Genomic DNA, 27,921 nt, shown 5'->3' with positions numbered 1-27,921 from the left:
CCTTCATTCCTCAGGGAAGGGTTTAAATGGTTTAATTTGTTTACTCTGGTTAATTTTTTTATCAAGGTTTTTTCTGGGGAATGGGGTTGCTGATCTAACGCCTAACCCTCCTCCTTTACCCGAATTCGGGGCAGACAGTAACCCTAGAAGAGCTAAGGGCGGTGTTCATCAAGTTCTACTTGCCATAAGTTGCACTATTCAGGAAATTTTCAAGAAGCAAATCAATTTGAATACTTCTAGCTATTATAAGTAATCAAGGCTTATACTATCTTCGCCAACATTTTGCATTTTAATATTCTGATGTGATCACAAACTGAGTTGATGAAAAATTTATGGAAATGGGCGGAATTGAGAAAACACACTGACTTATGATTTTGGCATTTCGGCATGAACTTTTGAGTCTATAACGGCTAGTGGAATCGAGTGTTTAAACTAGTCATATGTATCTGGAACTATGAAGCAGGTGTAATGGCAACGAGGACAGATGATATTGTAAAGTGTACGCTGTTATAAAACTGAAATCCAGAAACAACTTAAACCCACTGGACTCCGTAGAAGCCCTAAGAGTATCCCCTGATGCCAAGACTCGTTTACTACCGTTAGTCACAGGAATATTGATAGTTGGATAACTTGACATTCTAGCGGGTCATCTGACCTATTACCAAACGCAATGGCTGCTCTTGTAAGTATTGCATGGTTAAAGTTTATTTAGTTTAAATGCTCTTTTGACAAGCATAATATTATTAAAATTGATTTTAGGAAGTTGATTCGTACCCACGTCGGTCACCAAAATATTTGTCTGGAGAACCCTCTAGGAAAGTTAAGCGTGAAGCGGAGAAAGGGACCTTGGAATCTACTCCTCCTCCCACTGATGGGATAAAGAATTATTATATGAACAAGATCGATGAACATCAATTTATTTACACTGAAAAGGTCCTCAATTTAAGGCGACTGGAGGCTCAACGGAACGAGTTAAATGCTAAAGGTAGCGATGTGTATTTTCCACTTATATTCCTTAGTTCGAATGCTTCGAGAAGAGCTTCAGCTGTTACAGGAACAAGGTTCATTTGTTGGAGAAGTCATAAAAGCTATGGACAAAAAGAAAGTGTTGGTCAAAGTACAACCGGAAGGAAAATATGTTGTGGACATCGACAAAAACATTGAAATGTCTCAGATATCCCCGAACTGCCGTGTGGCTCTCCGAAGTGATAGTTACACGTTGCATAAAATTTTGCCAAGCAAAGTTGATCCCCTTGTGTCATTAATGATGGTAGAAAAGGTTCCGGACTCTACTTACGAGATGATTGGAGGCCTCGATAAACAGATCAAAGAAATTAAAGAAGTCATTGAACTTCCCGTAAAACACCCAGAGCTTTTTGATGCTCTAGGAATAGCGCAACCTAAAGGCGTGTTGTTATATGGACCCCCAGGTACAGGGAAAACCCTGTTAGCTCGTGCCGTTGCCCACCATACTGAATGTACATTTATTCGTGTCAGGTATTATCAGTTGATCTATACTGTATATCCTTCAGTGGTTCTGAACTTGTCCAAAAATTCATCGGCGAAGGAGCTAGGATGGTTCGTGAATTATTTGTTATGGCGCGAGAACATGCACCATCTATAATTTTCATGGATGAAGTTGATTCAATTGGATCCACCAGATTAGAAAGTGGCACAGGGGGAGATAGTGAAGTTCAAAGAACTATGTTAGAGCTGCTCAATCAATTGGACGGGTTTGAACCCAAACAAAATATAAAAGTAAGGTTAACACACTATTATTACTCTATAGGTTATCATGGCAACAAATCGTATTGACATACTTGACTCAGCTCTTCTAAGACCTGGCCGAATTGATCGGAAAATCGAATTTCCTGCTCCGAATGAGGAAGCTCGATTAGATATCCTGAAAATACATTCTCGAAAGATGAACTTAACGAGAGATATCGACCTGCGTAAGCTAGCAGAATCAATGCCTGGTGCCAGTGGTGCAGAAGTCAAAGGAGTGTGTACGGAAGCCGGTATGTACGCGTTGCGAGAACGTCGGGTTCACGTTACGCAAGAAGATTTTGAATTAGCAGTTGCTAAGGTAACTCGTTTTTTAGCTAGGTCGCTCGTGCTTGATGTTTTCAATTGTCCATTTTGATTATTTTTACACAAGAAGTAGTTTAGAAATGTTTGAGAATTCAGAAGAAAGTAGAAACGCAAGTTAGAGGGCATAAAATATTGTACGTTTAATTTTACACCTATCACAATCCACTCTGTTTGGAAAGGGGAAGGGGATAAAATGTCTAAATGGTGTGTAATAGTTTTTCCTACTTTAGTTTAGCCACCGAAGTTATTAAACAACACAGAGTAATTCTTTACTTTACCAAGGAATGAATAAATTCGAAGCTTTGTTCACATCAGGCAGAGATAAACTATTTTAATCCAGTCAGTGAATAATATGTTTATAAAACCCATAATTTTCACAGATCTGGAATCAAAATGACTGGTAACACTTCAGTCCTTTCTTCGGGTTATCATCCTACTGTGAGGTGAATTGTGAATAAACTTTTGTAATCCTAGTTTTATTACTCAAGTTATACTCTTCGATCACTACTTATCGACCCAAAAGCTCCACTCAGTAAGTCTACATGACTCAAATAGGAGATTATTAACGTCATGAATTGGCGTTATTATTAAATATCCAAAGAAGAATTTTGGGTAGTTCATATTACATAGTCACCTTATGACTTTATAAACATTAAGTTTCTACGAGCTCCTTACAACTCGTTGAAGGACGTCGGTCTACTCCAGTCATTCGCGAGTTTGACCATAAACAAAGGTTGTTGCGTACTAAAATTGTGCAAAGCTTGAGTAAGGATCGAGAAGTCTGGTAGTTGGAGCCTACTGATGAGTTGGAAACAACAACTGCTTCCGGTAACTGCCGGAAGATCTTTTAATTCATCCGAGACACTGGCAGGAAGAAGTCTGGTGTTAGTGAAACAATCTGTGAAGCTGATGGGATGGCAGACAATAACATCTGACTTGAACGAGGAGCGCTTGCACTGGTCTGCTGCCCTAGTGACATCGATCAGATTGTTTTACTCTCTATAGCCAGTGTCGACTAATCCACCTAACGAGGCGCGAGTATGCAAGGGACCTCAACTCTTGAAACATCACAAATCACCAGGTCCATATAACCTACCTCCATTCTTTTTAGAAATGGTGGGGACCTGGTTAAGGAACCGACTGAACTTTGTACAAAGGTTTAACAGTTAGAGTGTTCCAACATCGTGGAATGAGTTCATAGTTGTTCCAACTTTTAAAAAGGGTTCACATCGTTTCTGGAACAACTGTGGGAGAATAAGCCTATCTCCGATCGCGTCCAAACTATTGGCTTCTATCATACCTCGTAGATTGTTTGAAACCCGAGAAAGATTGACTCGCGAGGAGCTGTCTGGTTTCCATTTTAGACGAGGATGTGTTGATTTTTACTCTCCGCCAAATGTTAGAACACCATCATACTTATTGCAGAGCAATATTCGTAGTGTTTCTTAACATCAGGGCTGTCTTTGATTCGTTGGGCAGAATTTTCTATTAAAGACTGTGCCTGAGGAGATTGTTAACATTCCGCACTTAATCAGTTGGCAATCAGTGTCCGTGAGTATGACACATACTTTGAACCTTCTGAGTGCAATGTACCTTTACAAGACTGGTAGGAGCTCGTACCTAGACTCACACTTGGTGGTGAGCAGTTAAAAGTGGTCGGAAAATTTTTGTACCCGTGTGATTGCCGTTGGTGGCGTGAGTGATGATTTTAATTTACTTATGGTGATAACCAAAGCGACTTATATCATTCCGGGTCATTGGCGTTGTTGTGATGTTGGTCTAGCTGTAAAAGGTCGAGTTTACAACGCGTTGGTGAGAGCAATTACGCTCCATGCTTGTGAAACCTGGCCTCTTTGTGTTTGATCATCGTTGTCCTCGAAGAATTGCTGACATCCAGTGGCGAAATCATGTTAGTAATGCAGAGGTTAGACATCGTGTGTTCGGGCACAACGACGATAGTTCAATTAGCTTCATTTTCTGAGAACACCGATTTTGGTTGTTTTGGCATGTATTACGAATATCATCCCACATCGTGCATTATTTGCCGACGCTGGGACTGGTTGGAAAAAGCAGAGGTGGTCAGTGTATGACATAGTGTTGTGGTATTAAGGAAGCCTGTATAAGATTGGCTTCTATTGGTCCTTCACGACTCCCTGGTTGGGGTTCTAGTGAAAGTGCAACACAGTGGCTCGTGACGTTGCCAGGTATGGCTCCCAAATGTCCTGGTACGGCCGAGGGTGGAGAGTCAGCTCCCTCTCGAAATGCTCTCATACGGCCACTGCTAGAGAAGTCCTACTCATTGCTTTATCCCGGCAGGGGTGTTGTTTACGATTTCGAAAGGACGAAAAGTGAATGTCCGGCGCTTTAACCGGGTTGGTGGACGCGGAAAGTCCACCTAGGGGAGTCGGAAAACCTTGATTCCAAACCAATGATGCACATGGGCTCTGGGATTCTGAGGGAACAAATGGCGTACGAACCAATTATTGGTCACCGGCTCCCATGAGGCTGCATCTCCTGACGTTGCTCCACTGCCTTGTGGATCAAACCTCGGGGTGTGGCCCCCTAAGAAAACCACCTGTTTCGATCTGGGAACCCGGGCAGTATCATAGCCCTCCGACAAATTGATTGATTTATTTGGCGCATATGTATTCGGTGCCCCTTTGTACCGACATTTGTGTTCAAATAAACAAATGAAATATATATGGCTCAGAATACGAGCCAGTGGTGATCCTGCTTTAACTTTCATTTACTTCATGTAAGTGAAAGTAACTTCTTTAACTGGAAGAATCCTTTATGATTGTATTTTTCTTAGATGAACTGCTCCTCCAATTATTATTATTGTTATTATTACTATTATCATTAATTTTTGTCCTTTTATATTATACTCACTCCACTTTCCCTACCTCTTCACAACCTAACTTTTATTGTATGGTGCATTTATATTTTGATTCATCTTTGTACCAATATTTGTGTTTAAATTAGTAATTGTAAATTTAACCAACATGATTGACATATTAGCTTAAAAAACAAATAAAAAGAAGAAAGTTGCTTTGTATATGAAAAAGGACTAAAAGTGAATTCATCTTTGCTATGTTGAATTCTGATAATATGATTTTATTTCTGTGGTCACTGGTTTGTAATTATATCTCCAAAAAAACCTTACGTTTTCTCTGTCTCAAATTGGTTTATCATAAAAGTCCTAACCATTTAAAATCCTATTCAATATATGTGGCATCTCGAAATGTACGTACCTACTTAAACTCCTAAATTCATCAGATTAGAGCATTGTTAACTCGTCACTTCGTGACTTTTACATAATTTGTAATGTCTACCATTACGTATTAGTTTCTAATCTTCGAGGTCCACGTCTTACCCTTACTGTTAGGCAAAGTAAACTACTACATAAACTCAGTTTGTAACAGACACTCAAATGTACTACCTGCATCATGAATAAAGAAATCAGAAGAGTAATATTTTCAGTGCCCAATCATCTTAAATAAACAGAGTGCGATAATTCTTAATAAAGAGTTTGTGGATTAGGGATCCATGTCGAAAATGCCTAAAAATTGTGATCTCTGGTGCTCAAATCGTTGGGCGCTCTGAATCAATTAGGGTATTTTGAATTAATAGATGAACTAGTGGTAGTTGAGAAATTGAAAGAAATCTCTAGGATAAGTTGGTTGATAATAAAAATCGTTGATACGACAGAAAAACACCATACTTCACGTTGCAATAAATATCTCGAACACAATATATGTTAACACAAAATCTGTAGGTCAGTAAAGTTCAGTGTTCCGTTCAGACTGGTTTCTATAAATGCCTTTGGTAATACTGTATAAGTGAAGATGTATTTTCCTAATGGCAATGACCAATTAGTGAAGAAAACCACGAATCTAAAGCAATAAGGACTACCACTTTGACTGTTTTCAGGGTCTTTGGTAATGCTCACACGGGACTATCAGTTTAAATTGTTTGAAGTACCACTTGAGTTATGTGAGTTAGGCATAAACTTTCTAGCATTAAATCTTGCTGATTTATATGAACGCGTAGAACTTTGACTAAAACCACGGCGAAACTGAATTCTATGGCTTCACAATCAATCAATTTGTAAATGTTTGACTTAATTTAACTGGTGTGGGATCCGCTCATGATTCCCAGTGATACTGTTATTTCCTTGTAAGACGTCAATTCGTATTAATTTATTTTTCAAATAAAATTTTATCTCCAAATATTTTTCTAAATCTCCATTTTATTGTAATTTTTTGTTTAACTTTATGCTCATTTGTAGGTGATGCAGAAAGATTCTGAGAAAAATGTGTCTATCAAGAAACTGTGGAAATAAGGCTTTAAATTTATTTATTTTATATGACTAAACAGTACCATTTTCTTTTGTAAAAACGTTACTGGTATATTCTGTTTTCATTCTTTGTCTACTTGTTCACAGAAAAATGAACACATTTTTTCCAGTTATTTAAATCGCTTCCATAGACTGCTTTATTTTTAGTAACTAGGGTTTTGTTCTAATTATGTAAATTGTAGGTAATGAACACTCATACGTTTTTATTTTATTGTTACGCAATTATCCGTGTAGGTTTATTCTATCACTCGTGTGTCATAAACAAAAATTTCTAGGTGCAACTTGGTAATTTAGTGCTTGAGACCTAAAAATATCATACTACCCAAAGTAAACCTGGGTTCAAATGTGCAGTTCAGTGATTTAGTTTCGTATTTTTAGTCCTGAACTTTTGCTGCATAAATTTAACAGTAAGGCTCAGTCATTCAAAAAAACGTATAGCACACATATTTCATACCATATCAGCACTGTGAAATCCTATCGTCTAGACAAATTCGAGAGAAGTAAAAATAAGAATATCAGCAGAACACACTAAATGTGAGTAGTATGCTTTTCGAAAGAATGAATTTGCATATATGTGCCTGGTCCTGATTGACTGACAGAACGAATTTGCAAAATAAATAAAAGTATAAGTTGACTTTAAAATCCATGATCTAATGAAAAAAGTCTGCTTTGACTGGTTGTGATCCATGTCACCGAGCGTCTTATTACGACAAATTGCAAAAATCGAGCAGAATCCAATCAGATAGTCTTAGTTCACAAACACAGCTCAGTCACTGACGTTATGAACTGATACCATGTTTTGGTTTGGTTGTATCTAGCTTTGCAACTCACCCCCACACCGTCATTGTCGCCTATCGAAGTAGGTGGTAGTGGAAAATACTGCAGTTATGATGTGGGTTATTTACATCCATATAAGTAGTATATAACGATGGTCAGACATAGAATGTATTTCAGCAGAAGGTCGATAAGGAAGGAACGGAACGCAATTGGTATGAAAATGCATAGACAATGGACTGATATTCGCAAAGGAACAGTCAAATTTGGGACGATGTATTGATATTTTGAAACTTAACTATTTATTACATGGTTCTCAAATTTTGTTGTAATTTCGTGTCAAATGCATTTGATTATCCCCACTCATGTTCTTGTTCACTACACAGTTAATAAAGTGGAAGTACTTCGTCAAGTGGTTTATTACCTTTGCTTGGTATTCTGTGTCTAGATTCAGCAGTGCTCCGAAGGTATATTTTACCATATATTAGTAACCTACCAATACTTTTCTCTTAAAGGTAACGTTCCATAGCTATAATGTAGAAGAGGACGAACTGACCGTGCAGTATGCTTGTATTTCTGACAAAGTGACGGACATTTTAGTTACTTCATAGGCACTGACTCAGACCATATCTAAGACAGGATTTTGCAAACCAGAAACTTGTTGCCTAAATCAACTTGAAATACCGCATTTTATCAGCGTTTTCACCAAACAGAATTATACGTATCCTAAGTACATCTAATATATTTGTTCACAACTAGTCAGAGGACGTTATTTTCAAAAGGATATCAAAAGTGAGCAACTACTCATTACTTGATGTCAATTCTGATGAAGGTTGATCGCAGGCTCTGATTCGGTCAGTAGTGATTTGGCAGAGTTTTCTTTAGAACGGTCCTCAGTGGGAAACTTATAAAACCTGTCGGTCAATCAACATAGTAAGAGTAAATCTTGGTTTCTGGACAGTATTTTCTGAGTAACGAAGGTTCGAGACGACAATACTTGTTCTGAATTCCTTGGCATTAAATCTGATTGACCACAGACGAATTATTTTGCGGGGATTTGGACGTCTTTTGTTTCCTATACAACCCGCAATATGTAGACGCCACTAGAAGTTAACATGTAGTCGTTTCCACTAATGGACAGTCCATTATCTGCAGTAGGGATTATATACTTTCATTGTGTTCACGTTTGTCTTCATCCTTGTTTTAGATGTTTGGCCAATTACGAGTCATTACATATGGTTGTTTCTCCTGTTGTTGAGGCCACAAATTAACGTAGTTATGCATTGTTTTTTACAGTTTCGATTCATAGGTTTATCATTACGTTTGCGCTTCCGCAAGTTAATACAATAATCATGTCTCCCTCATGAAGCAATCCTGTTAGACAGTCCCATTGGGGATTTACCTAAGTATCAATTAAAGTCGACAGGCATGGCATGTAAGGTTGGATTCAGAGGTCTTTAAGGATAATAGGGATTTTAGCAGTTAGTCTAACAGTAATATTAGCTAGTTTGGAAACTGAACGTAATCTTACATAACTGGTCTCAATTATCCTTGTCTATATGAACTAAAATCCTCATGAGAACAGAAGAGTCGGTTTGGCTAATGTAGTATCTAAAACGCCAGTTTCAATAACCATCTGACCAGGAGAGTTGGGAAAACTAGGTAGGTTTTGGTCCAAGGCGTGAATGTAATGATCAATTCCTTAGCTTTATCCAGGTATTAAGAAATCAACATACGTACTGACACCTGGCTATAGCACTATTTTGTGACTTCTAGGGTGTCATTCAACTCAATTGTCAAAAAAGTCTTTTAAACACCTTAAGTAACAAAAGAACCATGTTAGGGATGCGTTTTCCCCTTCTAAGTGCAAAATGTTGCTATAGGATTTGTCTTTATCAATTACCGGGAGTGAACTAGTTGACCACCCTTCACTTACCATGGAAATCTCATAAGCTATCGTGGACTGAAGGAATCTCGTCTGGTTTTTCACCAACTTGGAGTAGATAAAATGTCAATCCGCTAAGCAAAGGGGAAGCATACTGCGCGAAATTCTTCTGTGTTCCTCGACTAAACGAAAAATGGTCTATGAAATTAGAAGGGATGTGTAGAGCGCAGGCTCTTAGTTGTTGGTCTTTAAATCATGGTTGAGACATCGTTGGACCATCGAATAATGCCGAGGCTAGCACATAAGGCCGAGATGGGAATTCTTATGGAACTGTAAATTCTAAACGATTGATGAGGATAAGATATGCTAAATTTCCCAGACTACTGCCTACCACATTCTCAATGTTGGCTGAAGTAGGAGCATATCATGGAAACTAGGCGGTGGGGGGGACCGAATTAAGACGTGGGATCAGTTAGCGAAGTGATTAGTGGACAGTCACACCAGTAAATGCATATCACTTTGCTGTGGCCCACGCGAAAGAGTCGATGTCAGGTAAAATGACTAGAACATAGTTAATAATGCATATATATTTACTAGGTATGTCCCATAAAGTTCGGAGCTTTAACGTGATTTCTTTACATACTTATTTAGTATTTTAAAGAACAGTGATACATTCTCATGCTAGAATTCACTGGGATACCGATCACCTACTTACCACACACGGACATTTCATAAGCTATCTTAACTGGGAGTGAAAAATACAACTGCAAAGAACTTGGTCTTCACCACTCATCCTAATTTGTCAAAAATGCTTCCGTGATAATTACGGAGAAAGTAAATGGACAAATACATGGCCCCTGAGATCTGTGATTATTGGACACCTGGGTCGTCTAGAACTTAGAACCTAGTGTGTATGTACATCGGTTCAAGTTGCCATAGCCCATCAGCAAAGAGACGAAACTGGGACAGTATCAGTGGCAATAAGAAAAGTTAGGCACCGAAAACAAGATTCGAAACTGGTGGAACAAAAATGCAACGAGGAAATCAGGATTTAGGGAAGACAAAGAATGGACGCACCCGAGTCATTGCTAAACGATCTTGAGCCATGCCAGTCTATAACTACTGTTTATGGTAATCACGCGGACCCCAACCATGTAGTCTACATCTGTCAACATGGTGAAGTCTAGTTACCAATGACCTCATAGACACCTAATCGGATACCACCGACTTCGAACAAACTAAAAGTGTAAAGCGAATGCATGGTCAACCTTATTCTGGGCTAATAAGACATAGCAATTGGTAACTTACCACTTTCGTCTTGGTTTACCCGAAGGTAGCGTTCGACTTTGATACATCTCCTAGTGGCGGAATGATGCTGGAATACTCTACATCCCCTGAGTCTATTTTTTCGAGCATAAAGTATTCTCATATTCAGCCTAGACTTTATAGGTAATGCTTTTTGTTCTGTTTATCTAACAACTGGTTTTACGTAATTAGTATTTCATCGACTAGTAATTCATAGACAATGTACCCTTCTATATTGAAAAAAACAGCTATTCAGAACCCCTGAAGTGAGATAAAATATCATCACCGCATAGTATGTTTATAGGAAGTGTGATAAAGCCTTGACATTAATGATATGAGTCTAATTAATCAGTCAAAACACCAGATTACTTTCTTATTAACATAAGTCGCAATCAGCATTCCACTATAAAGTGAACATATAGTTCTAATCTTACCTTGACTTAAAAACACGATTGCAAATTTCCTAAAATATATCACCTCGTAATGTTGTATGTGGTCGGACCACAGAGTAGGCAATACTAACGCTGCTGTGGTTCTTCTTTCATCAATGCTTTTCTTGGTCTGTATTCCCTAGAATTTGAAAGGGAGTAAAATTTAGTGCACATATCACAGTATTCAATAACGCGCTTCACATCTAAAAGTATGAATCCACTAGCAGTCCAACGCTTAGAAAATCATTGAGTCAAATGATCCAAACTTCAATATGTATAAAGAAAAGCTAGACAAAAGTGATTAAATAATATAATATCAAGAATTAGGAGATCTATCATTACATAATACTCATGATAAAATAACATAAAACTCTTCATTTATAAAATCTTCCTGAATAGTTACAATTAGAAAGCACATTGACAAAAATAAATTTTGACAAGTTAGGTTATATTATCCTTGGCAGCTTAAGCACCCTTCGGGATTGTTCAGACTACAAGCAATAGCGTCCACATTCCGTTTCTGTATTTCCTCCATTATTCGAAGTTCTTCTATAGCTTCAACAGTTTGATCAATTGAATCATTATTTTGAGGTTCATTTGTTTTTGTTGTAGAATCAGTAAGCACTCGCAGAATAGTTTTGTCTACACTGAACTTGATAGGATCAGCAGCAGGTCGTGTTCGCAGATAGTACATACCTGTTTTCAGACCCTGGAAGGATAATACATCGTCTAATAGTTAAAAAATCTGTGTTGAACAAATGAATAAAAAAACTGTACGCTACTTCAAGTTATTGAATTAAATAGCAAGCATATTATTGATCGGAAACAAAATTATGAGGGAATTATATAACGTACCTTTCTCCAAGCATAGAAATGCATACTTGTTATTTTTCCATAGTTCGGTTGGGCGAGATGTAAGTTAAGAGACTGGCTCTGGTCAATAAATGGGGCACGACCTGCAGCCATATCGATAATCTTCTTTTGCGAAATCTCCCATACTGTCTTGTACAAAGGTTTTAACTCCTTAGGAATTCCATCGATATGTTGAATAGAACCCTGATTCAAAACAATCGCTGTTTTAAGTTCGTCCGACCACAACCCTAATTTAGTAAGATCATCAAGAAGATATGGATTCACAATCTGGAATTCACCACTTAACACGCGGCGAGAAAATACGTTGCTTGTGAAGGGTTCAGTAGACTCATTGTTCCCAAGAATCTGAGATGTTGATGCTGTTGGCATGGGGGCCAACAGGAGACTATTGCGCAAACCATACCTTAGGTAAAAGAAAAGATTTCCTACATTCGAAGGTGTGTGAATCATATTTCAATGTACAAGATAATAAAATAAAGTCATCATAAGCGCGCCAGCTTACCCATATTTTGATTCTAATAGGAGTGGATTATCAGTACCGAATAATGACACGAGATGTGATATGAACAGTGAAATAACAGGTGTTAATCAAATATGTGAACTTCTAAGACGAAACTACTACTTTTAGTACTCATACACCATTATTAATGTAAAATCCACTTAACGTCTCTTACTTAATGGTATTTCGTACATTTTGTTACTAGTCACTTCAAAACAGAAAACTATCCAGCACACAATCCACATGCTTTTGTTGCATTTTGCTTACTTTTAAAAGCGATATATGAAACATGTTAATTGTTACGTTTAACAGTCCTCACTTTTTCCCTTAGCAATCTGAGCTAGAAAACCAATGAAATTTCTACACAAAACGAAATGAAATCAAATGTTCAAATCTGGAGGTTAAACGCCACTTATCGGTCAAGTGTCTAACAAGTTCAAAACAAACTTCACATCGGTCAAACTGACCATTTTAAATCAGACTGAATAGTCTTACTAATCGTATTTATTTGGTGAACCGGGAGTTGTAACCACTATAAAAGCGAAGTCGGTCGTCTAAAGTATCCAGGGAATCTACATAATCTAAGTACAATGTAGCATACCGGGTGACATCACTGGTGAATAGGCACAGAATTCTTATTTATCAGAATCCACTAAATCGTAATAATTATGTAGCTTTTACCAAGAACGACTTTATGTATTCACCTTTGAACAAAACTTCAGGTGCGATAGTTTAGTGGTTCCATCTAGCTATCGGAATTAAAGCAGATGAAATAGAGTATGAACCCCAAGATCTAGCGATTAAAAGTTGAGTAGCATAACCACTGATACAGTAATACTTACTAAGAACAAATTAGTGGTTTGTCTTGGTACCTGACTCAATAACTGATATTAGGTATTTGTACGGTGGAAAAAAAGCTTACCGAACCTGGTGTAATCCAAAGACAAATGGTGATAAAAATCTACCGATATTATCCACCTCTTCATTCATAAGAGCAATGATATTTGGAAAGTAATGTAAGAATTTGTAGTACCTACATTTTTATTCGAGCACGTAATCCACTCCAATCTAAACCAGACACTTTGGAAAGCTCCTCCGTATCTACACCCCACATATCAGGCTGAAGTATACCCTTACTGACAGGAGAACCTTGATATGACTCATATGTCCCTTGGTCAACCGCTAGCTGGCATGACGCATCCAGAGATGCAAAGTACATTGTTTCAAATATACGTTTGTTAAGGTCTGCCGCTTCTGGACTATCAAAGGGATACCTCAAAAGACAAAATGTATCTGCCAAACCTTGAACCCCAATACCGATCGGCCGATGACGCATATTTGATCTGCGAGCCTACAAACAAAAGTTAGAATTTATCAGCAAGATGCGAAAGTCTATGATATTTTTAGTAGTTAAACATTTAAAAGCTTTTACGATCAATCTTACCTCTTCAACTGGATAAAAGCTAACATCAATGACCTTGTTTAAATTTCTGGTTACGACTTTTGTAACTTCTTGTAGCTTATCGAAATCGAACGTAAGATTATCTCGATCAACAAATTTTGCCAATGAAATAGAGGCCAAATTACAGACAGCTGTTTCGTCTGGTGAAGAATACTCAACTATTTCGGTGCATAGGTTGCTACAACGAATTGTGCCTAGATGTTGGTGATTTGATTTGCGATTGCAAGAATCCTTGTACAACATAAATGGATTGCCTGTTTCAATCTGGCATTCAATAATAGCGTACCTGTTAATATCAATTTTATATACTTATATATTATGTGAACAAGAATAGTAAGCATTTATAAATGCAGTTGAAAAGAAATGATGATTAGTGCATGAAAATCATACTAATAAAGATACGCACATTAAATTTATGTGAGCACTGATAAATCAATGTTGCTGAATACCTTAAAGATACTGGAGTTCGCAAAATTCATCCTACAACTACGCGTTAGGGCCAATATGTTAAATCTCATTTGGTAAACATGGAACGGAGCCATTGTTACCTAAACCGAATACATGACCATATATTTAGTTTCTAAAACTTACATCCATTCAGATTTTGTTCAGTTTGATAAATATGTGCAAAACCATTGCGTACACTTTATCATAAAAAACAATACCCTGCATATATTATGACTAGAATACTAATTTATTTGCTTACCATAGCTCCTGGGCTTTAATTGTTTGTCTGCCACGCCCTTCACGCTCATATTTTTCATACAAATTGTCGAAATTTTCGCCCCATAGTTCGGGCAAGCCTGGACACTCATGAGGATCCATAAGTGTCCACTTATCGTTAGATTCAACGCGGCGCATAAACAAGTCAGGTATCCAGAGGGCAAAGAACAAGTCCCGTGCACGAATCTCTTCGGCGCCAGTATTTTTCCGCATTTCTATGAACTGAAATACATCAGGGTGCCAAGGTTCTAAGTACATGGCAAAGGCTCCTGGACGCTTGTTACCTCCTTGGTCAACATATCGTGCAGTGCTATTGAATACACGCAACATCGGGACTAAACAGAACAATAGGAGATACAAATAAGTAGATTTTAAAACAGCATTCGTACAAAATAAAGAGATTTAGAACTTTGAACTGTAAATAAAAGGAACTCACCAAGACCATTTGATTCTCCATTTGTTCCAGCTATGTAGGTCCCAAGACTGCGGATGTTATGAACATTTATTCCAATACCCCCGGCATTTTTAGATATAATTGCACATTCTTTCAACGTGTCGTAAATGCCTTCTATACTATCGTCTTTCATAGTGATAAGAAAACAACTTGAAAGCTGTGGTTTGGGAGTTCCAGCGTTAAAAAGTGTCGGTGAAGCATGTGTAAACCATTTTTCAGACATCAGGTTATACGTCTAGAAAGTTGGACATATTATTGCACATTTACTTACCTCGATGGCACTGTCGATGTCAGACGTATGTATCCCAATCGATACCCGCATTAACATATGCTGTGGTCGCTCATGAACCTTACCGTTTATTTTTAAAAGGTAAGACCGCTCTAGAGTCTGAAAAAAGATAATTATTTCTTAGAAATAAAGTAGCTGACATCAGTCGATGGACTGATAAACTATTAGTATACAAGCATTTGTAAAGTCTAAACAAATATCATGTTAGGATTCGGAAGACTTTATTGCTCAGTATGATGAGAATATCTACGTGTTTCATGAATGTACAACCTCAATGGGTGGAAATACTTTAGGACAGATTTCTCAGATGAGTTGCTAGATTAGGCGGATTGCAATTCTAAGTGTACTAATCGAAGGGATCCTCACAAACATGCTTGTCTCCAAAATTTTAATTTATATATACGCCTATTAAGTACTTTAAAATAAAAGCTGTTTCGTTTTAGATGCATTACATCCGATAAAAAGCTGTCCAGATTTAAAACCAAATGTGGTATGATCTCAACTAGTTTATAACCTTAAATGTTTGTATAATTAACAATGATTTAAAATTATAGAACAGACTGACGTCGGAGTCCCATGGTAGTAGTTAATCTTAATGATCGTCTATGAAGATCTATAAAAATCTATTTTAAAAAGTCCTCATCATATACTATATGACAACCTTTTGATAGGAGTATCTAACGCATGTAGATTATAATGCACTTAGTCAATAATTAACGGTGGCGGATAAAAAATAACGTCTGATACGCTAATTCACTATTTACATTTTAAAATAAACTCATGTCAGATCAATTTACTCATAAGAGACTATTAGGTGTTTTAGTTGACACACTTAAGATATGTTGAGACTGAACACAGTATATAATTACCTCATTCTTCTAGACATTTCTTTTAGAACACGTGAATTATTTTCCAGCATTACCAGTATAATCAAGATGCGAAACATGAAAGTCACTTGAAGTTGTGAACATACGTACGTTAACAGCCAAATGTTCAATGATCTGGCACATTTGGGAAGAATTACAATCAATAACTTACCTTAAACCCAAAATAATTGTACGTGTAATCTCGCTGGTAGTCAATGGCATTATCCAGCCGCTCGGCATTTTCTCTAACAAAATCGCGAAGACTTCTTGTTACTAAGGGAGAATGCTTCTTGGTTCGAAGATTAATGTAACCGAACAAATCTTCAATAACATCTGAAAACCTAGATTTCGTTTCCTTGTGTAGATTTGAAACGGCAAGACGAGCAGCCAAAATAGCATATTCATGATGTTTTGTTATCATGCTTGCGCATGTCTCGGCTGCCAGATTATCTAATTCCACAGTAGTCACTCCCGGATATAAGCCAGACACTACACGTTTAGTTACCGCTTCCTGTTGGCATGAAAGATAAACGGGATTAAGGACACATTACTACTTACAGCAAAGCTACCACGAGTAGTTACACATAACAATGAAGCAAAGCGAAACCGTAATGATCGCACCAACATATTATTAGATGAACTACTTATGTTATTAAATGGCTTTTTCGTATGCCCAATTAGTGATTTGTAGATCTTGACCATTGAGCCGTGATCCAGTAGACAAGAATGCAAGTGACGTGCCAAAATAAAAAATAATCAACAAATCCAATCAAACAAATACGAGGCTACCCGCATTTCTGTTTGAAGTTTTGTGACTTCCTGACAAAAGTACTAAAACCATATGAGTCAAATGCTGAGGAATAATAAAACCGTTCACAAACGGACGCTTATTTTACGCATTCGACTCCGGAACAGAAAATAAGCGGAATCTCTCTTAGCACCTGGAAAACGACACTTAGTCTTCTTTGGTTTAAAAACCACGAGGATTATCACAGGCTTTACAACTATTTAAAGTACCCAAATTAGTATTCCTCACATATGGCTCAAATTCCATTCCAAAACCTCTACTTTCTCCTTAAGATGAGATGACCAGTTTTATCCGCTAAGTATTGGCAGAGGAATAAACCTACGAAACGCTGAATAATTTGATGATCACGAAGCTTAACTAATTGTCCTGTGGGCATAATAACATGCAACACTCTTCATAACCTCTACACAGATATTATTTAACACATCTTGAGGAAGATTAGGACTATTCAGTTACATGTGGCATATTGTGTCATATAACAGTGATACACTTACCACGTCAATGTATGACTCGTTCAAACCATAGCACATAGCACGTACACGTTTTGTAATTTTTTCGCAATGAATTACTTCGTTCCTTCCATCTATAGAAATAGAACAAACCTTTAAAAACACTACCTCGCTTAACGACATAAATTTTGTCGATTCCACTGAATTCCCTTAGCAATTTGTGACTACCAGACATTAGTACAACGGCGACTATCACGGCCCAAAGGAAATTGAAATCAAATAGACGGGTCAAGTGATCAGTTCAACCGATTGCCTGGTATAAACAAGACACAACAATGACAGTATGAGACAATGAATATCAAGAACATTTCGACAAACCCTATGTCTGTATATCTTTCAAAATAATAATATGCCTTTTTAAATAGTCGTTTATTTTGAAGGCTTAACTAACGAAATGATCTTGCCTAAATCATCATTGAAAATCCTAAAGCACGGGATGGTCGTTTCGTCCTAATACGGGACTCCTCACTAGTGCATATTCATGACTTTTTGCACATAAATAGAATCCAGGACGTTCAGTTTCGCGGAAAAACGCCTAACCTGCAGACCAATGTGCTGGTATCCAGAGGTGTTAATGTCTGACTTCAATCGATTTACGACATTGCACAATCCGTATTCATTGCCTCAAGGGAACAACTGTCTCATACTGAATGCGAGTTGAACATCACTGGCAATCGACCCCCCATTGTGAGTTCAGAAGCTGCTAATAACAATTATGTCCTCATCGGTGACTAGTTTCAAACTGTAATGTAAAGGTTGACAGAATATAATTTGAGTGCATTCACCCAGTAGGTTTTCCTTGTCCTGACAGTTTGATGGTCTTCGGAAACAAAAACAGGTTTTGCCTCTAATTTACTCTATGTTTCACATTTTTAATCAATACCCAGTGTCATTAAGCGAACAGGAATGTAGATTGGTAAAAAGTTCTCTACGTAACTCTTCATTCGTTGAATGTGTAGCTAAGTGAACGGCTAGTACAAACATAGTTAAAAAAGACATAGTGGATAATGTAAGCTACAATTTATGAATAATACCACCTGGTATTATCGCTCCCACCTACGCCACTTCTATTCTTTGAAAAACTACTTAAAACTTATCGTAACCCAAATATACAAGATAGTGTGAAAAATAGTATCTTGATATAAACAATGCAATGAGTAATACGTTTGTAGAATTATGGTCTACTATGATATTAGTACTGCTCTAATAATAGACCTAATCCTAAATTTGCAGATTTGTCATGATATAACTGCCTAATCTATAAGATCTTACGTGGAAGTCACACCATCGACTACACCAACTCACTGTATCGTATCAATTACCAATACATGATGTAGAACAAGGTTAGGCTAGAGAAAGAACAATATATTTAATATGAATAGAAGATATAAAGTAACATTGAGATGGACTACGCCTGCATGGACGAGCCATGCCATCCGATCAAACCCAGTTCATTCAATTCCTTCTCCGCGCCTTCTCCATTGTTAGGTATTTCTCCGTGCTAAATATTGAATATCTATTTTCTGAGTAGTCTTGTGTTCAGCTTTGAAGATTGTGTGGTTATGGTCCAATGCCACTACACTACTCTCCCACCAGAATCAACGTGATGTTGGTTCGATACCAAATTGGATGGGATCGTCGCGCGCTGGAGGTTACCAAGGATAATAAGAATCCTCCGGGTATTGATAAGCTGAAAGATAAATCAAAAAGAAAGCAGCAGCATCTGGTCGGGAAATACATGTAATAATTTTAAAATATCTGCCTTCATGCTTAACATGCTTGAAATGAAAATTTGGGTGAAGATTATTTGAGCTATCAAAAATGGGGTTACAATAATAATAATAATAATAATAATAATAATAATAATAATAATAATAATAATAATAATAATAAAACGATGCGTGTTAATAGCCGTTGGTTAATAACTTAACGTATAGGTAGCAAGTATTTTGTGTTTAGAAATAGTAAAGTGATGAATATTATAGAAATGTTAATATTGGTATTAGTTTTGGTTTAAATTATGAAATCAAATAACGATTATGCCGGTAAGTTGTCCATATGAGTTGAATTCCAATTGCATTTGTATTAGTAGGCTAACTGAAGGAACAGAAGTATACCGTGGAGAAGAATTCCAACTAGTGTTCCAGTTAGTTTGATACGGTTTATTTAGTTACGGAGAGATTTTCTCAACCTCATTTTTACTTGGCCGTGATAGAATTTAGTAATACTACTAATACACATGAATGTTCATCAAAACAAAATTTAAATACGTGAGTGATGATTATATGAATTTTGGACAGATAGCTGGGAACAAATCGTTAAACATAAGTGTATTCGTAAGAGACATGCTCTAGACTCAATGTTCTGATCTGCGATAGACTATTTATTTGTATTTATACTTGCCGGCTGATTGGGCATACAAGTTAGTTGCAAGTATGCAATTTATCATAAGGCGGAATACGGTTTAATTGAGATATGGTGGTTATAAGTTATTGAAATCAGTCAAGCCTATGTGTCATATTACGAAGTGATGTGGTGCTGCAAGATGTATTTAGGTAAATAAGTTTTTACAAGATGATTAATAGTGAGTGATGCTTATGTGATTATCAAAGAGAACATAAGTTGTAACCAGGGGGAGTACACTCCCAATTCATGTCTATGATAATGGCTTGAACCTTAGTCAGTGTTGGGGTAAATTCGACATTGATGTTTTCAGTTTGCAGGAGATTTGCTCGACTGCTTATACTGATTATTTGCATGCATGATTGTGTCGCTAAACCATCAATTAGACTGACAAGGTTTTGAGATATTTACTGAATGAGCAACTGATAGAGAAACCTACTGTAATCATCTGTAGTGAATGAAGATAAAAGAAAAACAACACTAGTGATAATTATAAGTCAATTTGCTGATCGATTTTGTTAATAGTTTCATTAATTTTATCAATCATATTACGTGATTGTCAAGTCATGACAATGCTTTATGACGATATCCTGAAACTATTATGTTTAACAATGAGCCAACAAATTTTGCAAAAGTAAACTCAGTGATAATCGTTTATCAAGCACAGACTAGGTTTTCATAGTCCAACGTTCACTCCATGTTGTTCGCATATTTCCAGCCTATCTAGCTTGGTTATTCAGATCTTATATACTTTAGCTTTCAACGGCTACTTTTTCAGACCCTGATATCTACGAATGGTTGCCAGTGTTTAGTCTAAGCTGGCTAACAATTGCAAAGGATGCGTAGTAAGGCGTACCCACTTGTGATCTAGTTCGGATGAATGACCGAGCGCCTTCAGCTAGGTGTGCTTAGTAAAACCAATGAGGTTAGCATCAGCGTCGAAGACTTACAGAACCATTTATTTTGGGGATTTATTTACCGCTATGTCCGCCTCTTATTTCAAACGTCTGTCTGGATAAACGAATGCCAGAAATAAATTCATTGGAAGGTGACCCGTGTTTATCTTCTTATTGCCACCGTCACACAAACGGTGTTAGCCTATGCAATATACGTAGTTAAATGGAAGATTTATGTTTGTAACATCTCCGCACGACCAAACCGGTGCCAGATACCGAAGAAAAGACATATTCGGTCTGTCATAAATTTTGAACAGGAGAATTATATCAATTTTGGGTCACCTTGTCATTCAGATGTGACGTCGACTATGTGTATGATGTTATGTATGTATCTGTCCAGTACTTGCATTTTGTACTTCAGCCATATAAATTAATTTACCGTATCATTCTGTGAGTCCGTGTATCACCATATCTCAATAATAATATATCTCTGTATGAGCGGGTACACGCGATTTTCACAGGCATGATCTATAAATCACAACATTTGTTGGTGCGTAGCATGCTTCCCAACGTATTAAGTTTGTAGTTGTTATAAAGTAGACTCGTAGACCGCTTGCTGTAAAACATGACCTTGAGGAAACTCGTATGTTAAGTTTGTTCTAGACGTCAGAAGTTCCATAGCTGTGCTCTCTGAGCAAGATTCTGAAGAAAAAAAGAAACAGAAACAGAAGAGCAGCAAAGCACTTGGATATGAACGCCAAACGTTGCTCAACACTGTGTAGTAGAACAGAGGTGTAATAAATTAGATTAAACTCATATTATCTTTTGGTAGAGTGAAATGAAGTCAGAGGCTCCATATAAGAGAATGTATTAATAAAAAACAATCAGTTACGATGTTTAACAAGTTGGAGTAAGCTTACATGAAGGAAGGGAAGTAAAGGTTGGTACAAGGAAAGCGGTTTATTAGAAGGGAGTGTGCATATAGAGGGTGAAGTGTTAAGAATACTAATGACGATATCTTTTTAGATCATCAATGTAGGCGACTTATTGGAATGCTCGAGGTCGACTCGAGTTGTATGTGTTTGACGTGACCTTTTAGCTTATGTTGAATTCACACCTTGTGGTTAATACCTAACTTAGTCTGCCTTTCCGTAGCGTCCAGGTAGTGTAACTACTTTGATAAATGTATATTACAAGCATGTTATTATTACTGAACTGCATTGGTAAAATTATATATAAGAGAGCGCGATTTTTGTCCCACAGGCCAACCTATGTCGTTTAATCGCTTGATGCACAATGATTTTTCTCTTACCAGTGAACATCTCACCAAATTCTTTGAGGGATACTCTGGATAAGCTGCACTCAGAATATAATATATCGGGCAGTATTCTCACATACCCTTCGTTTTCGACAAATGGCTAGCCAGCAGAACTCCCTTTACGTCAGCAGTGTTAGAAGGCGTCACCCGGGGTCTTGGACGATTTTGGTGCTTATTATCCTTCCCTCAAGTAAGCTTTGCAACCGTTAGTGGTCCGATTTTGGGAAGTTTGAGCTATCTCTATCCCCCAAAATTTTTGTCGTTCTTGTTCCACAGACTGAAAGCAGTGTCATAGGCATCTTTAAGTTTCCTAACAATAAGAGAGGAATCCCGAACCGTGATTGCTTTCCTAGGTTCTCGAGTACGCCGAAGTTGAGGTCCGTTTTGTATAGAAGTTATATTGCGGTTCGGATTCCTATGCTTCTTGCTGACTGATCAAAAAGTCTTGTAGGTAGATTGCACGGTCGATTCATTAGCTGATTTTCTTGCGTGACCTGGACTGTTCACCATTTTTACCGGTGACATTCGATTCCTTTTAACTCTTTCGACAGGAGTCCAGTCACCTACACTGAAAGCTTTACGGAAAAGAGGAAGGCCAAAGGACACATTACGTCAGGAAATAGAAGCAGATATGAAAAGGATGAATAACAACAAAAAAGAGCTGGAAAGGATTGCCCAAGACAAAGCTGGATGGAGAGTGCAGGTGAGCGTCCTATACTCCTCCACGAAAAGTAACAGGCGTATGTAAGTAAAAGACGACAAGTATCACATGAAGTATACGTTTGTTTCGGCTGAAGTTCAGTTTCGTAGTTATTCGAGGGTAACAAGGTTTCATTTCACTCTGGACTGCTATTTGACTTCATGATGCCCTTCAAAATCGTGGATAAAAATAATCATTAGAAACACTCGGCTTAATAGGATAGGGATTACAAAGTTTGGCATTGCTTGCAGCCAAATGAACGGTAGTATTGTAAACTGATTGAATTCGTCCAATCTTACCACATTTAAAACATTTAGCATTACGAGATACACATGAATTACATGAGTGAAATTCGCCACAGGACAAACATTTACCAAACTTGTGCACGTCTTCGTGACCTGCTTCTCAACTAGTCAATGAGTTGTTATCTGCATAACATTGAGTACACATTGGACTGGGATGACCTGGTAATGTAGTGGAATTTTCGATGTTTTGATGAATGATTTTATGAAATTTATCGCCTTCATGACATTCAAAATTTGTACACTTTATATAGTTTAGTAATACTGCCTTGAGATTTGCGTAGCGAAGTGAAATAGGCTTATCTGGAAACAGCAACGTTTTTAATAAGTTGTAGGCCTCTTTTCCTATCCATGTAAGGAAAAGCCACAATGTTAACATCCTGAACATCTCACTTGGTTATAGTTCATTTTTCGAACACATCCATATAATTCTCAAAACACCGAAATTTAAATGTATGTCCAAGTGTCCAATCACATGATCCTGCTCGCTACGCCAATATGATGATTAGAAGTGTTCAGATTGCCGCACTAACTAGAAATTACCGAGACAGTGCAACTTAAGTTACACATAATTGGGTGAACACAATCGAACATATTATATTTGGAATCCAAAATCAGTGGGCAGTCAAGTACAAAGGAATCATTAGTTCAAACAAATACTGCGTAAACCTAGCCTTGATGTGAAAAACAATAAGAACCGAATATTTAGCCGAAGCAACAGCATAGTTAATTATTAACTCCGATAAAACGTGATTGGGAAAGTAATCTACCGAACATTAACCTCAGGATAGATCCCTTGGGTTAAAAATGGTACTTTTGTTGAGTAAGAATACACAGACATTCACCCTAACTAATAAACCGTCGTCTTATTTTGATGACTATCATACTTGATATTTATTAGGTCTCGTCGGCAACCATATATTTCATTCTGTGATCCATACTGCAAATAGTAAAAAAATATCATCTACCAAATGGTTGGAGATGGCACATGTATTCAGTGTTTGACAACGCTTTAACCAGTAACACCTAATATGAAGCGTACCCACCAAGAGAAATCAAAAGACAGACTCGAGGAGATGGGAAGATATATTTGATGTGATATCAATATATCGAGAATCGTCTGATCTAATCTGGCTAGCGATTGCAGTAGATGTTGAGCATGGCGTTCCCACACGTGATCTGGTACTGATGACCAAGCGCCTTCAGCTAGGTGAGTCAGCATCCAATGTGGAAGACTTGCAGAGCTATTTATTTTGGGGATTTATTTACCGCTACATGGTCTTCTGATAATTTAGTGATATGGCTATACGCCCCCTACATTATAGAAGATGAACCTACAAATATTCAGTAGAACAGTGACATTTTCATAATTATACTAACAGGCTAAACTATAGATAGGATATTGATGCCCTTAGCAATTATAGACAATGCTTTCTTAGAATTGTTGTAGCTTATGGCTCATCGAACTTCATTACTACTTCAAAGTGATCGCTACATAGATTTATTCTTCATTCTGAATGCTACAAGATGAGTAGTTAAACTCCAAATATATCCCTCACGTACAGTGTTTATCTTATAAGTCGACACTCGAGTGAATGGACAGACTGCAACGTTCCAAGCACGTCAAAATAACTGTGAACTATCCTCCCGAATGGTCAGGAACTCTAGCTTTGCCATTGCTGTCAAAGACTACAATTGTAATAACTATGACCTCGTATTAAGTAAACTTTGTAGACCTATGAATGATTCTCATGGAGTGAATGAACGAATAACCTGGCATGTAATTTGGTAAGTCAGAAGCTGTCAGTTCTGATACGAAGTTCTTCTTGATGTTGAAGGCAGATAACATCCGTCAATTATAACATGAGAGTAATAGAAAAGGATACTGAAATGGGTAGGATTAATCATATATTTCACTGCGTGTATAAATGGACAAGTGTGGGACCGCAAGATCAGCTATCAAAAGGATGGGATGGGTGTTCTGTATGTGTGGAATCCAGAAGCGGCATGTCCGCTTGACCCTGACACCCTATTTAGGTCAGTATGAAAACTGAACATTCATTAAATGAATAATTTGGGGAAATCGTTTGCTATCAACAAATAGTTATATATTGTTAGACGAGTTAAAAGAACCTCCACATTCTATGAACTGATTATGTAAGACCTAATTAACTTAAGCATCATCTTACGTTACAAGTTAAGTATTTCCAGATTTCCTTACTGAGCTTCGTCTCATAATAGATTCGGTCTGTTTTCACACTGCATAGGCTTCGGACTATTGGTTATACAGTAGCATATTTCGGTTACCAACTAAATACTCGTCAACCTCTCGAAGTGATTCTTATATCCTAAAACCCCATGTATGTATCTATCTATTATAAAATATGCTTTTAAACTCTAGGAATATTGGGATGAAATATGACAGCAAGTTTGAAATGTTCTTCTCCATTAACTTCATCAAGTTCATCTCCATAATCATCTTTATAATAACTTCATTTGTATTCTTAACTGAGAATCCTACGTTCTACCCGAAACCGTTATATACATCAGCTACCTGGCAGTATCTGTAGTCTAGGTTTGAGATATTCGAAATCCTCATCTGTAATTAATATTCGATATCTTTGACGTCCAAATTTTGAGACTCTGCTGGCTTGGTTAACTAAAGATACTAATTAAATCAAAAGGTATCCTCTATAAGATGTATGCCAGACCGTTACTGGTATACTGAGCTTGTAGTCTACATTAAATAACCACATTTATAAACCTTTTTCAGTATTTCACACACATGTATCGTTGATTAAGTGATTCTGCATTACTGATGTACGTGAAAATCTAGGTGGCATTGTAGAAACTGAAGTACAGCAAAATTTTGCGTGAATCTAATTTAAAAACTGACGTCCAGTCAAAATTTCTGAGTAATGTGTTAATTATAAATGTAAAACAAAGTAAATCTTTTGACTCATTGTCTGTTATCTGGAGTGCTTCTTGAAACCAACCTCGTTTCTATAAATTTTTCGTCAATTCAGTTTGTGATCACATCAGAATATTAAAATGCAAAATGTTGGCGAGGATAGTATAAGCCTTGATTACTTATAATATCTAGAAGTATTCAAATTGATTTGCTTCTTGAAAATTTCCTGAATAGTGCAACTTATGGCAAGTAGAACTTGATGAACACCGCCCTTAGCTCTTCTAGGGTTACTGTCTGCCCCGAATTCGGGTAAAGGAGGAGGGTTAGGCGTTAGATCAGCAACCCCATTCCCCAGAAAAAACCTTGATAAAAAAATTAACCAGAGTAAACAAATTAAATCAATTAAACCCTTCCCTGAGGAATGAAGGAAGAATTATGACGCCTCATGGTGCAAGCCGAGATTCTTTGGAAGTCACGAGATTGAGGCTCCTTCTTACAATCAGAGCAACAATTAATATAGGTATATGGGATGTCCGGACAATGCGGGAGACCGGGATGACCAATCAATTAGCTATGGGAATGAGGAGATACAACTTGTCGGTTCTCAGAATCAATGGAACCCATTAGACCCGAGCTGGACAGAAAAGGTTAGATTCTGGGGAAGTGTTTCTGTACTCTGGTCATGAAGAATTAAATGCTCCACACACTCAGTGAGTTGCTCTGATACTGCTCGAACAAGCACGAGAATCACTTATTTGGATGGGAATCTGATGGATCCAGAATCATCATAGCATCTTTCAGAACGAAGGAGGAGTGAATCCCAACGAATGCTATCCAATGTTAAGCATAGCAATGACGGTAATAAGGATCAGTTTTACAAGAGGCTGTAGTCGATCATAGCGAAGTGCTCAAGAAAAGACTTTACCATCCTGATGGGAGATCTAAGCGCTAAAGTCGGAATGGACAACACCGGATATGAGGGTATCATGGGACGACACAGAGTGACTGGGAGAAAGGAACGAGAATGGTGACAGATTTGCAAATGTATGTATATTCAATGAAATGGTCATAGGAACAATATTCCCCCACAAACTCGTGCACAAAGCCACATGAATATCACGGGATTACATTGCAAAGAACCAGATTGATCATATTTGCATCAGTAGAATATTCACAAGGTCGGTGGAAGACATGAGAATCAGGAGGGGAGCTGACATATATTCAAGAATTCAAGATGACTCTCAACGACAGGTTTCAAGCTCTACACGATTTACTGAAAGAAGAAGAAAGTAATATGGAGAACAACTGGAAAGTGATCAGAGAAGCACTAACTTCAACATTTCAGGAGGTGCTTGGTCACAAGAAGCATCATCAATAGGGAATGGATCTCTGTCGAAACCCTGCAAAAAATCAAAGAAAGGAAAAATGAGAAGACGGCAATTAACAAGGGCTGAAAAAGAACAGAGAAAGCCAAGGCACAAGCTGAAAACAGAAGCGAACAAGGAAGTGAAGAAGAGCATCAGCAACGACAGCGGGAGGAGCTACAAGAGAATTATGAGACAGCTATATGATACGACAGGGAAATATAGTAAACCAGAGAGACAGGTCAAAGACAAAGAAGACAAGCAAATCGCTGAAATTCAAGGACAGAGGAACAGATGGGTGGAACACCTTGAGGAACTCTTGAATAGACTAGCTCCATCGAATCCACCAGATATCGAAGCAGCATCCACAGACCATCTTACTGGTGTCACCCCACCAACGACCGAAGAAATCAAGATGATCATCAGACAAATCAAGAGTTGGGAAATAGCAGGGCCTGACAATATACCAACCGAAGCACTAAAGTCAGACATAGAAGCAGTTGCAGACATGCTTCACGTTCTATTCAGGAAGATTTGGGAGGAGTAACGATTGCCGATGGACTGGAAAAAAGGATACCTCACCAAGATTCCAAAGAAAGGAGATTTGAGCATATGCGAGAACTAAAGAGGCATCGCACTACTGTCAGTACCAAGAAAGGTTTTCAACAGAGTGTTGCTGAACCGGATGAAAGACTCAGCAG

The 27,921-nt window shown here is 37.6% G+C and overlaps 2 protein-coding genes across 4 annotated transcripts; one reads left to right on the top strand and one right to left on the bottom strand.

Annotated features, from left to right (window-relative positions):
• The first annotated feature begins 532 nt into the window (after positions 1–532).
• Positions 533–8,281, top strand: PSMC5_1 (26S protease regulatory subunit 8). 2 transcript variants are annotated; one of them, XM_051216131.1, is made up of 6 exons: positions 533–682; positions 760–985; positions 1,020–1,497; positions 1,533–1,758; positions 1,790–2,086; positions 6,380–8,281. In XM_051216131.1, the coding sequence occupies exons 1-6, from the start codon at positions 671–673 to the stop codon at positions 6,431–6,433; spliced, it is 1,293 nt and encodes a 430-aa protein (XP_051066685.1). In that variant the 5' UTR covers positions 533–670; the 3' UTR covers positions 6,434–8,281. The 2 variants fall into 2 exon arrangements, with proteins under 2 accessions (XP_051066685.1, XP_051066686.1); XM_051216132.1 differs by having other exon boundaries at positions 1,020–1,758; positions 6,380–6,635.
• Positions 8,282–10,319: 2,038 nt separating this feature from the next.
• RRM1_1 (Ribonucleoside-diphosphate reductase large subunit) lies at positions 10,320–17,590 on the bottom strand. 2 transcript variants are annotated; one of them, XM_051216130.1, is made up of 10 exons: positions 17,435–17,548; positions 17,312–17,400; positions 16,182–16,520; positions 15,126–15,242; positions 14,837–15,089; positions 14,384–14,735; positions 13,660–13,963; positions 13,253–13,566; positions 11,699–12,119; positions 10,320–11,552 (listed from the first exon to the last, which is right to left on the bottom strand). In XM_051216130.1, exons 2-10 carry the CDS (start codon positions 17,345–17,347, stop codon positions 11,295–11,297), a joined length of 2,394 nt encoding a protein of 797 aa, XP_051066684.1. In that variant the 5' UTR covers positions 17,348–17,400; positions 17,435–17,548; the 3' UTR covers positions 10,320–11,294. The 2 variants fall into 2 exon arrangements, with proteins under 2 accessions (XP_051066684.1, XP_051066683.1); XM_051216129.1 differs by having other exon boundaries at positions 11,699–13,566; positions 17,435–17,590.
• Positions 17,591–27,921: the final 10,331 nt, after the last annotated feature.

Source organism: Schistosoma haematobium, chromosome 4 (genome assembly GCF_000699445.3).
Source record: "Schistosoma haematobium chromosome 4, whole genome shotgun sequence".
NCBI lineage: Eukaryota > Metazoa > Platyhelminthes > Trematoda > Strigeidida > Schistosomatidae > Schistosoma > Schistosoma haematobium.
This window is presented reverse-complemented; position numbering and strand designations above follow the sequence as displayed.

What these genes read in the sequence shown, in the direction of transcription:
- RRM1_1 (XM_051216130.1), bottom strand. Translation starts at nt 17,347, where the DNA reads ATGTGCTATGGTTTGAACGAGTCATACATTGACGTG. An exon ending in ACAATTATTTTGGGTTTAAG is followed by an intron (nt 15,243 to 16,181) that starts GTAAGTTATTGA and finishes ATCTTTTTTCAG; the next exon opens with ACTCTAGAGCGGTCTTACCT. An exon ending in ATTAAAGCCCAGGAGCTATG is followed by an intron (nt 13,964 to 14,383) that starts GTAAGCAAATAA and finishes TGATATTAACAG; the next exon opens with GTACGCTATTATTGAATGCC.
- PSMC5_1 (XM_051216131.1), top strand. An exon ending in GAACGAGTTAAATGCTAAAG is followed by an intron (nt 986 to 1,019) that starts GTAGCGATGTGT and finishes TATATTCCTTAG; the next exon opens with TTCGAATGCTTCGAGAAGAG. An exon ending in TGTACATTTATTCGTGTCAG is followed by an intron (nt 1,498 to 1,532) that starts GTATTATCAGTT and finishes TATATCCTTCAG; the next exon opens with TGGTTCTGAACTTGTCCAAA.